The sequence below is a fragment of the Styela clava genome, chromosome 8 (genome assembly GCF_964204865.1).
Source record: "Styela clava chromosome 8, kaStyClav1.hap1.2, whole genome shotgun sequence".
NCBI classification, from domain to species: Eukaryota; Metazoa; Chordata; class Ascidiacea; order Stolidobranchia; family Styelidae; genus Styela; species Styela clava.
In genome coordinates, this window is record NC_135257.1 from 23534810 (window position 1) to 23547217 (window position 12408).

A 12408-nucleotide genomic window follows, 5' to 3' on the forward strand; every position below is an offset into this window, starting at 1 on the left:
CCCAGCGGAAATTCAAAATCAGTAACAGACATCCAGCGACGTTTTCCATTTCAACTTCACTGTTAAAAATTTTTGTAGCTTTAACAAGGAAATGGCAGTTAAAAATACATTTCACTTCCCTGTTTTTGTGACGCCGTAAAATATACTTGGAATTCCTGAAAGAACGATGGGATTTCAATGTACGTCATCTCTTTTACTTTTCTATTGGCTACTGTATTCTCTCGTTTTTAAACAAACCAATCACAGACGCTTTTTTCTCGCGCCAAAACGTATGCGGCAAGCGATAAAGCGACTGACTGTCACGAACCGCGATCCGCCATTGACCAAGAAGGCGAGTTCTTCCGTTTTAATGAGGAAGTTGATCAATTTAGGAGGTTTGAGTTATACTGATGGGTAGTCGATACCAGTATATTACCGAACTATGTGATAGCTATATAATGTCAGAAAGTTAAGATGACTTATAGGCCTATAGTATATGTAAATGCTCCAAAAATGGATTTAAATTGTTCATTAACAACTTGTCAGAAATCTTTTAGAACTTCTAGCATGATTGTCAAGCATGTCAATTAGAGCATGTTACAATTACAATATAAGAAATATGTAGAAGATGCTGTTATTGCGGGAGATACTCTATGATAAAGCATCACACGGAACACAGACGTGATATCAATAGTCTACTCACTACTGTAACAATTTGCCGATTGCAGACATTCAGACAGTGTGGCCCTTCCTATTTGAGAGTGGATTTCTAGACGAACATTTCATCAACAAGGCAGGGCAAAATGAGTTGCTCAATAATCTGGACGAAAAATCGATCAATGTCTGCAGGTAAGTGTTACCAATAATGCATGTGTACGTAGTGGATTACAGAGAGAAGTGCTTTTTCCATATGTGGTCATAATAAACAAAAAATCAAGAGGGACACTCACAAAGCATATAACTTCGATATTAAGTTTCCTAAATCTCTAATATTACCACTAATAACCTTGCCAATTGTGCTAGCATCGGTCAAATTTGAGCAATGACTCATGTTATACACTCGAGACTCATTTCTTGCTGTTCACACTGTGCTTTTCCTGTTCTTAAGCAAAACGGACCACCATCTTATCTTGAAGTTTGTCAATAGAACTGCGTTGTAAGTCTCTCCAAATATGTAGGCTTTGGGTTTGAGCTAAGTACACTTTCCTTTTTACAGGGTGTTCTCTGACATTCTAATATTCTTAATATGTGTCTATTGAGAGGATAATATTGGCAACAGTGGAGGATTTTTTAATGGAATAACGTATGTAATCATGGCATATTTTTGCCTTTGGCGTACCCAAAGAAGACTGCTTCTATTCTTGAGTTCATTCAAAGGTAGGTTGAAACAACTTCTATTGAGCATTTTATGACAACTTTATGGTAGTAAGTAAATATTTTTTTTGCATACAACTACTCAGATTCTAACTTGACTGCTGTGCAGGATGATTAGTTGTGCCGAATAGTAAGCATTATACTAGAACTTTATATGGAGTTAAAAACAGACGAAATGTGCGTGTTTCTCTGACTTTTTATTGGACACAATGCAGTTGTCAACACCTGCCTGAATATTGGCTGGCACTTGCTAATTGTGCATATATGTTTGCTTAGGATTTATGACCTCTTTCCTTTTCAGATATTTCAGTAAGCAGACGGTAAAACTGGAGAAAAGGAAATTCGACATGAGATCAACCCCGAGGTTCGGAGGTTGCTGAAGAAAATATGCAACCTCTAAAATATGCGAACTCACTATATATAATTTCGAATACACTGTGTAACGAAAAAACTCACAGTTATTTTTTTATCTAGTTTCCCTGTTGTCTTCCTTTTTATCTAGTTTCCGTGTTTCTTTTTAAAGTTTGATTTTGTGAAAGTGGGGGATTTCCCTAAAATCGTTTTATTTTTTGTAGAAACTTGTATGAAAACTTTCATTGTAATAGTCTGGTGCGATTTCTCTCTAGGGTTTTGATATTTCATAGTTATATTCCTTGTATTCTATGTAAGACATCTTGAATTAAAAAACTCAAAATCGATCAAACAAGTTGTATTTTTCTAGATTTTCAGCTACTGTCCAAGTAGATTTTACAAGTAAGTCCTCATATCCATTCACCTATCCTTCGCTCATAATACTGTCATTGGTAAAGGACGTTAAGGTATTCAATATGCATATTGAATTTGTGAACGTTCATTATCAATGGCGGTACAATGAGCGAGAGATGGATGACTCTGTATATTAGTACCTAAATCGACTTGTTGGAAATCTAGAAGAAAAAAACACTTTTTTTGATTTATTTTCAGTCCTTTTGCTTGCCAAAAAGTTATTCAACATATTTTGGTATTTAATTATTCAAGAAATTTTACTTAGAATGCAGGGAATACGGCACTGGAGTATCAAAACACTAGAAAATCGCTCCAGACTATATTAAAATGAAAATATTTTTGACTGTTTTTTGTTAAAATTTCCCACGAAAACCTGATTTTGGGAAATCCACTAATTTTCAAAATCAAACTTGAATAATATAATGTACTGTTCTTCAGATTTGGACCGTAACCATTTGGAAACCGAAAACAATATATTTTTGGGGAGATGGGGGTCAAATATTAGGATTTCTAGCTTGAGTTCATGGTCGTATTTGAAAATTGTTTTAAGTCTTGGCGCATGCTGAAAATTTGTTATTTTGATGACATATAGTGATGGAAAATATGCTTAAAAATCACCTAAAAACATATTGAAAATTTTGGGGTCGTTACCACACCCCCTGTCTGTGCCTGTGATTTTTATGTTCTATTTTTTGGTGATTTGTTTTTGAGAATAAACTTCTCTAAGTTTGTTTTAGTTAATATGTCATAAGATTGAGTGTTACTTAGAGAATACACGGAATTCCAAGTTTGAATTGCTGCCACGGAATTCCCTGTAACTGCATATACAGGAAAATTCTATCACGCTTCTACACGAACATCCATGTCAAGTATACATGCAAGTCGTGTAGTTTCTACAGGGAAAAGCGGGTCGGTTTCACTTGGAATTAAGGTAAAATCAACTCGGAGAGTCGGATAAATATTACTGGGAATTCCTTGCCATTTAGGCTGTGAAAACGAGATTATTTGAATACTCTCCGAATGTGACGCGGGCCACCGATAATGAAGCGCGGGCCACATGTGGCCCGCGTGCCTGGGTTTGGACCACCCAGATATACCGACTTCATAACTTTTTTGTAAAGTTTTCCATTCTACTATGTATAAAGATCTGAAGCTCGATATACAAAGTTTGAATAAAGCCTATTTGTGATTACTTTCGTAATTTTTTTATTGAATTAAAAATTTTCTTAGAAATCTTTTGATATTAACAATTCGTGGTTTTCCATCTCACAAATTCTTTTCAACTTTTGTTACTAGGCGAACGAACATCGAAGCTGGCATTTGCTATTCCAGTACTGATAGTCTTCGTAGTTGGATTAACGATTGGATGGACAATAAGTAAGATTAATTCTTTAGTATGAATTGTGGTCTATTCGAGTTTGGATATTTTTTACAAAGCCCCCGCTAAAAAAACGCCTGTTCCACCCATCAAAATAAAAGAAGTAGTAATTATACAGTTGGGGTTCGGATGAATGCAGGTTGCGCTGGAAATTAAAATTATTCCCAAAACCTAGCTTATACTGGATATTTAGTGGCGAGCGGGGATATTTTCTCAAATCTGACGTTTTTGCATTAATGGAAGGGAAAAACAAAGGCATGTACATATGTAATAATAAAATTATTTGAATCCGAACGGAACTCTAAACGATTAGTTGCCATAGAAACCATAATATTTCGGAAATATTAAATATACCCATGGACGTCAGCTAGGTTTTTAATACAAAATCTCATTTCTACAGCATCATCAAACAAAGATCAATACTCGAAAGACCAGACCAACGACATAGAAAAACTTAACGCAATAATTGAAGACCAAAAACTGATGATCGCCAACCAAAAGAATGAATCCCAAATTTTGGAAAAATTTGAGCCTTTTTCGAAAAAACTGAACTCAATCGTCTCTGGTTATACTCTAGGTTTGTACTGTAGATTGGTATTGATTCGTAAGCTGCATTAACGTGACGAGCTTTGCTTTTGATTATCATGACATACCAAGAACAGGTTCGTGCGAACCCCCTGATCGACTAGCAGATGTCACACTTCTTATAACTTAAAATTATCAGTCACTAACAATACGCAACAATAGAAAAGTCTGTACAGAACTATACAACCTGGCAATAATATTATTGAAAGTAACCATGATTGACTTGATTATCTTCAAACCTTCGAATCGATGCAATGTATGTGATTTGAAATAAATAATGGGTTCTCTTTGGACTAACAAGATACTCCGCATTTTCGGAAATGAATACGTAAGCTGCATTTACATTAAATTCCGGAACTTCAAATATAATGCTATATAATCGTCAGCTGCTGTGTAGGCTACATTAATCATATGCTGCGGTCGCCTAACATCTGGAGCAAAAAAAAAAAATAGAAAAACGGGTTTGCTGAAAATCAAGACATTACATGAGCCAATATCCGACCAGTCCAACTAACTTACGGTCTAACTTACCAATTGAAAAACGGACTAACTAGCTGTTAAAAATTTCAGAACCACCGATAGTCTCTGGCCGGATCCAGCAGCTCTTACGGTTTAACTTGGCAATTACAAATATCAGAACCTCCGGTAGTCTTCGATAGCCCCCACAACGACTGGTTGTATGAAGCTTTGTTCATAGCGAAAGACGTGAGCAAATGTCGCATAAAAAAATTCATAGCCTGATTCTAACCATTGTCGCTGACTTAATACATTTACCAGGAAATTATGATACAAATAAACAGCGCTACCAAGTGTAAAATTAAACATCTTCATTCTATTTCTTCATTTCTTCTTTATTCTATTCATTCTCCAGAGTCATTGTCTCTAACTTAACATTTACCAAGAAATTTTGGTTCAAATAAACAGTGCTACCACGGGTAAAATTAAACATCTTCATTCTATTTTAGGAAAATGGATTGCCGACGACGATGTGATATTCTGGATTGTGAAACTTCGTGCATCAATTATGACATTCACGGGTGCAGTGGATTTCTGTATACAACACGGATCGACTCTTCCCATTATGAGGAATGAGGAAGAATTTGACGCGATTAACAAAATGATACGCAACGGGCTTCCCCAGAACGGGAAGGTATCGTTCTGGACCGGCCTTACATATGATATCACGGTGAGAACTGGTTATTTATTGGACACGAAATGGACAATAATCGTTTTCGCATACTTTTCTCATTGTAAAAATTATCGAGTTTCTCCTACTACTGGACCGACTGCTTTGAAATTTTCAGTGGCTTAAAAATTGAAAATTTTTCTAGGAAACCATTACTTACTATTTATTTAGTTTAAAAGGTTCTGTGGGGTTCGATGCAATGACGTCATCAAAATCAAAACTTACGCACCATGTGGCGGTCGCTCGTTTAGGACGATCTGATGGTCAATCAATTCGGGAAGACTACGGCACCGTACCGATACTACGGAGGATTACATGCCTCAGTGTTTTTTCGCTTTTCTTGTATTCATGGTGTTACAGTTTTGATAAAGTACAGGCGATTGAAAGCCTTGTAGGGCAGTAATTGTATTAAATTATAACGAATATCAGTATTTGATAAAAACTCAACAAAAATGATACCAAACTATCAGGGTGATATTCATTCGTTCGCGTTTTTGTTGTTCACTGTTATTGAACTATTTATTTGTATTGGATTTGTTTATGATCGATAATTTAATTCTTAACACGAAATACCAAGTTATACAGCTGAATTGTTTATATATTTGGAAAGCATACATTAAAGTTTTTCTCAATTTGTTGTTATTGGACACGAAATGTACATATGGATCGTTTTCTTAAATTGTTGATGTTGTTAGTATTTTTGTTGTTGTTCAGAAAAAATTCTTTTCTTATCAACTACTGGGCCAATTGGTTAAAGATTGTTGTTGTCACTAAAAAGCTATGACTTTTTTTAATTGCTAAAATTAAATAATAATGGTATTTATCTATCAGAATTAAAAGATAATGGAATACTACAGGTACTGTGGAAGATTTGATACTACTTCGTTTGGCCTTGTGTCCATACATTTTGAGAATTGTTTTCTTGTTTTATCAGGATTTTCATTTCATATTTTTGTTACAGACAAACACATTTGGAAAAAATGGTTCATTCACTCAATGGGAAAACGGATATCCGTCGAAGAGCACCTTTGGTAGAAATGTGTACATCAACGTAGCCAAAGATCCAAACGAAAGTTTCCAAGGAATGAGGAACTGGCATTCTTCGATCAAGCTAAATGCTGCACTTTGTCATATATAAAAGTCAAAAATCATGCCTACATATTATCAATGAAATTTAACAGTCGATGCCTAAAACTCACTTGCTGTACATATTTTGGCATTTATAAAACATTCGCTTTATTAACTTTAACTGCTTTTCATTGGATCAATATTAACCATGGACTGACTGCTTGTTGAATGGTTCAAACGTATTTTTACAAAACATTGAATATATTCTTGATGGAACGATTTATACAATTGGGCAATTCATTATGGAGACAGCAGAAATGCCATTGTTCGATTGCTTTTCATTTTATTGGTGAATAAGTGAAAACTCTGCCTAGGATTGAAAATTTAAAATGCCAAATATATGGTATTTTGGTAATACATTGCTTTGTTTAGATTAAAATTTAGTTAGTTACAGATTAAAATGCAAATACTTTGATTTTAGAACTTTTGTTTTTGTGATTTTTTTGAAACTCCTTCCGAAATGGCATAATCAGGGATTCAAATACTGTTTTTCTCTGTACCTCGATGTAAGGTAAAAACATTTTCAAGTAAGAGTGAAATGTTCGTATTATTATTAATAAAATCAAACTGTTTAACAAACTCACATGTATAAGTTCAAACTCATATATCTGCTTCCCCTTACAACGCGCTGCCCAGACGGCTGACCATGTGGCCCTCCCCTGACGGTGGGTTTCACCATTTTTTTCAAATTTGCATTGTTAGAAAGCTTTCGCTTGATTTTTTGTTTTGCAAGTGTTATAATCCCCGCTGGTTATGCGTAGCATTTAGCTTTACACATAAATGTCTGGAAAATGTTCATAATGACACCGTAAATAGTTTTGGAAGAGTTTGGAAAGTAATTCACCCTTGAGAGAATTATATTATTAATCGAGTTGCAAACGCTTTAAGTCGCTTCTATCCAGCTCCATTCTCATCTCAGATTTCTGTAGTAGTGAGGGTTGGTCGATTTGTTTTGCAAGCTCAGGGTGTCCATAAAGTTTCTTCCCAATTTCAATTTTGTTACGAAGTGAGATCTCAATATATCTTAACCAGGTTTGTGTTTTTTTTTTAACCAGTAATTCATTTAATACATCTGTGAAAGCCAAAACAATATATGGTATCGATAAATTCACATTGCGATTTTACTCACAAAAATATTCTGCTTGGTTCATGTACCTAGGTAAAGGGTGCCCTTTTACAAGACACGTTTTGAAAAATGAAAAGAACTAGTAATAGTTTTGATGCCAGTAGCTGCATGTCCGTATAACGGAACTTCTATAATAGTCCACTGATTGTTAGATTAAATAAAGCCCGATTTTAATAGCAATAAATAAACTTTAAAACAAGATTAAAGCACTTTTGCCTTTGAAATTTCAATATGTCTTTGTATACATTCCTGGTGGGTCATCAAAAACAAGGATTGTCATGGGTCAATAATTCGCCGACCCTCTTTCAGGCAATGGGTATCATAGATGTACAGGAATTTGGGGCATCCACTAAAACAGGGGTCTGCAACTTCGGGGTTGGGTCGCGAAGCCCTCCGCTCTGGGTCGCGAAACAATTTAAATTTTCCATAAATATGAGCATCACGTCTGTGTAGCGTATTTATGTAACAACTTTATAAATCTCTGATTATAATAATGAATGTTTCCCCGTGTATAAACTTCCATATTTACTGCCGTAACATTGGCCAATCAGAATAAGTGCAAAATTGAAGTAACAATAAACGTTTCAGAAGCGCTCAGATACTTTTGCCATCAGTCTTTCGTGGTTGTGAATATTATCTCGTTTTGGCGGTTTTCGCGTGTTGTTTGTTAGTTTTTAATTGTGTTTTGGTAAATATAAGTCCTAATCAAATAACTCAATAATAATTTTGCTCTGTCGGAGTTTTATTTTAAATGCAGTAATCAAAAATTAATCTAGAAATAGCTGTGATAGACTAGGCCAAACTTTTTTATAGGCACATGTAAATGAAAGGTTGTTGAATGTATTGAACATTAAAATGATAGTTTGAAACATATAAACCGGTTTATAGGTGCGAACTCGCAAAACCATTATTGAAATAAGAACCAATAATTTTGCAATGGTAGAGTATAAAGCGGAAGAATTTTACCGGGATCGAAAATCGGGGAAACATTCATTACGTAGATGTTTGCATTGATAATTGGTATTATCCTACTATCTCACACAATGGTATTGTTTGGTAACAATGCGAGGTTAGCAGTAGTCGTGTGGAATTGCTTGATAAAGACAGATGATGAGAATTGTTCCTTCTAAATTAAATAGTTAGGGTGCTGTTACATTTGTTATTGTAAGATATTCTTGATTAAATTCAAAATTTAGCGGGGTTAAGAATTTTAAAGGTAGTTTTAGTCACAAATAATGTTGACAAACTGGTTACAGAAAAATACTCCAAAACAGTCGCGAACGGAAGATACAACGGAGAAATTAAGTGAAAACAGAACACCGCATGCACCTTCAGACATCTTTGCGTCTTCAAGCAGTGAGGATCAACACCCAACAAAAGACTCATCTCCTCACCCTCATCGGATATAAATACATCACTCAAACCATCCTTATAAGCGGAAGTACAGCGAAGAATTTATAAAGCTTGGTTTCACGTGTATTCCTCCTATAAATGATGAGTCACGTCCTCAATGTGTTGTTTGTTCCGGTGTTCTTGCCAACGAGAGCCTGAAAGCAGTGGGATTGAAACGCCGTCTGACAGCAAAGCATCCAGAATACATTGACAAACCAATACATTTTTCCGCCAATCAGAAAAAGAGTTGTTAGGCGAAATGAAAACAATGCCAAAGTTTCTCACAAGCTTAGAAAAATCTCAAAAGGCATTGTATGAAGTGGCATATTTAATCGCAAAAGATAAAAAACCATACACCAATGGAGAAACACTAATCAAAACTATTGCAATTAGTCAAATTATGAATGGAGACAAGGTAACTAAGGAAATGAAAGAAATACCAATGTCTGTAGATACCATTCGTCGACGTATCAGCGAAATGGGTCAAGATATTAGGTGCCAATTGATTGATAGAGTCAAAGGAGGAAAATACGCTTTGCAATTGGATGAATTCACGGATACGTTTGGCTAAGCGCTGTTGATTGTGTTTGTTAGGTATATAAGTTACTCATGTGCTTGGCGCTTTCTGGAACATGCACTGGTCAAGACATATTCGCAGCAGTGGCGACGAGACTACAGAATGATGTATTATCATGGGAGCGGTGTATTAGCATTTGTACTGATAGGGATGGGGAGGAAAAACAAAGGTTTTTAGCAAGAGTATTACAAATTGGACCTCATATCAATTTTACGCATTGCATTTTTTATAGGGAAAATCTGGCTAGCAAAACATTGGACACACCAGGGGTCCGCAAATACGGGGTCGCGACCCATGTTTGGGTCGCGGAGCTCTCCACGCTGGGTCGCGAAACAATTTAAGTTTACCATAAATATAAGAATCGCCTCTGTGTACCGAATTTAGCTATAACAACTATATAAAACTCTAATTATAATTATGGATTTCCCCCCTAGTTTCGACTTCCTTATTTACTGCCGTAACATTGGCCAATCAGCATAAGTGCAGAATTTGACGTAACAATAAACGTTTTAAATTTAGGTTGGCCAAGGCGAGGGAGACAGGGCAGCGGATCGAGAATAGGAAAGTGGAGGGAGATAGGGCAGTAGGTCGAGGGTTTGAGTTGGGATGAATGTATAACTTCACGGCTCTAAAGTCTAAACCAGAGGTCGGCAAACTTTTGTCGTTTACGGGTCAATATTGAAGGTTGCAAGTCATTGGCGGGCCGCACGTATTTTAGAAAGTTAAAAACCAAAGGAATGGCCAATGAATCACATTTTTCACACAGAAATTTCAAGCAGTGCGCGAAGACTGATCATTTGAATATTTTCAGCGTCATTTAACCATTTGCTCTCAGCATCAACTTTATTACGTTCTGTTGCCATTTCTCTAATTATAATCAATTATAGGCTTATTAAACGAGTGATTGTGAATTATATACTTGTTAGGATATAGTATAATTTAGTTTCTCAAAACAAATTTTGTCGCGTAAAAAATATATTCGTCATTAAAGCTGTTTTGTTAATATAATTCAGAGAAGCATCGCGGGCCGAATCCGGCCCGCGGGCGATAGTTTGCCGACCCCTGATCTAAACCCTTCAATGAAAGTTTGATCATTTTACTGTGTCGGCCGATATTTTTCCCATCACTGCATCTAGAAATCACTGCTACATTCATGCATAGACCAGATTCGATATGAAGGTATCAAATATAATTGGCTTCATAACTGCAAACTCTCCCTTAACAACGAAACATTGCGATAATCCTAAGTGCTGAAAGAGCAACTCAAAAATACGATTTTAATCCATTCATTGCTAGTAGACGGTTTAACAAGTATTTCATGGTTGCCGTAGTATATTTGTCAACTCAAAGGCGAGCAACCATGAACACAATTGAATTCATATGACAAGACATTTTAAATCTTCGGGTCGGCCATGGATTGAGCGATGAGTGTTGCTCGGGAATTTTCTATTCTGAACCCCCTACCTTTTAATAAAACCATGGCTGCTGCGCCCTTAGTCATAGATAATGTTATATTTAAATCACTACCACATTTCGACACCACCGTCGTCAAATATTATTAGTGACGTCAACGCTTCTTCACAGATACAAAATTAACAGGTTTTTTAAGTGAACGAATAGCTCGCGGAGCACTGAGGCCCCGTACAGAGCACTTATAGCAGTGGAGATCAACGCCCGACAAAACACTCATCTTCTCACCCTCATCTGATAGAAATACATCCCACCAACCATACATATAAGCGAAATAACAGCAAATAATGTATATTAACTGCTTACAATTCTTAGTATTGACTCATTGTAAAATAATGGAATAACTCAATTTTCGAATCTCCTGTGAATAGTTCACAAAAGTCGACTATCTCGAAAGTAGCTAGCTAAGTTGTAAGTTCAACGCACTGCGTTTGCGCCTGCGTAGAAAACTAACGCAACGCATTGCGTTGGTGTGAACGGGCCCCAAGTCTTACACAAGCATCGCAAGTTAGGAATATAGGATTAATTTATATATATCCCCGTTAACTCACCCAAGGGAAAGCAATGCCTACCTAAACAGAAAGATTTTGGTCTTAAAAATGTGAAGCCAGGCCCGTCTGCACAGAATGAAATTATCAACACCCGATCGCAGAAAATTTGAAGAACTTATTATTACAAAACTTTGCGTTTGCAATTGGCTTGTTTGCCCATTTTAGATTTTTTGACCCGTTTTTATTCTTCATTTGTCTTTGGCGGTCTTTTAATTTTCATTCGTTGAACGGCTCTCGCTTTTAACTATTTTTTACCCGTACTTATTTTAAATTCATCCTAATCCTACTTTTTTTTCGGTTCCCGCTGATTTATTCCTATTTTCATTCATTTACTTTGTTTTTATTGCTGGAAGAGAATGATAGCTGCTGATTCGAATTTTCACGAATTTTCACAAGTTGTTTCAATGACGTCCCTCCCATAGACTTCCTATTTAGCTCGATTTTGGTTGTTGCTCTAGCTTTTTCTTCCGCCCTTTTCCTTGCAGGTGGTGCATGTACACCACTGTTTGTTGCCACTTCCACCCTTTCTCCTCGACCACGCTGCTTTTCTGAACAACTTGCACTGCACCACCGCACTGTTCATATTATTTTCTCAATTTGCTGCTCCCAGTTTGTCTTTTTGCTGCCCCCTTCTTCCACCAGCTTGCTTCTTTTTTCTCTGGCTAATTTTCGACCACCTTGCATCTCCGTGCTTCCGCCCGGCCTTTATCTTTCCCTTGACGTCTCGCGGCTCCTCAGATTACCCCATCTTATTTTGCTGCTGTTTCTCTCGCTCGCCTTTCTACCACATGTTTCCCTCGACCTGTCTCGTTTAATGGTTCTTCTTTACAACTCGGTCTACTCCATGGGGTTCGAACCCACCCTCAAGCCTGGCCTCATGTTTGACAAGGTCTCTAC

The 12408-nt window shown here is 36.5% G+C and overlaps 1 protein-coding gene across 1 annotated transcript; it reads left to right on the forward strand.

Moving 5' to 3' along the window:
• The first annotated feature begins 560 nt into the window (after window positions 1-560).
• LOC120346640 (uncharacterized) lies at window positions 561-7652 on the forward strand. The gene is made up of 7 exons (XM_039416407.2): window positions 561-828; window positions 1196-1356; window positions 1655-3049; window positions 3415-3495; window positions 3897-4073; window positions 5047-5267; window positions 6229-7652. The coding sequence occupies exons 5-7, from the start codon at window positions 3980-3982 to the stop codon at window positions 6403-6405; spliced, it is 492 nt and encodes a 163-aa protein (XP_039272341.2). The 5' UTR covers window positions 561-828; window positions 1196-1356; window positions 1655-3049; window positions 3415-3495; window positions 3897-3979; the 3' UTR covers window positions 6406-7652.
• The last annotated feature ends 4756 nt before the right edge of the window (window positions 7653-12408 follow it).

Bases quoted from the DNA above. Each gene is read 5' to 3' on its own strand.
- LOC120346640 (XM_039416407.2), top strand. From the start codon at position 3,980: ATGATCGCCAACCAAAAGAATGAATCCCAAATTTTGGAAAAATTTGAG. The intron at 4,074-5,046 runs GTTTGTACTGTA...ATTCTATTTTAG, and splicing joins CGTCTCTGGTTATACTCTAG to GAAAATGGATTGCCGACGAC. The intron at 5,268-6,228 runs GTGAGAACTGGT...TTTTTGTTACAG, and splicing joins GCCTTACATATGATATCACG to ACAAACACATTTGGAAAAAA.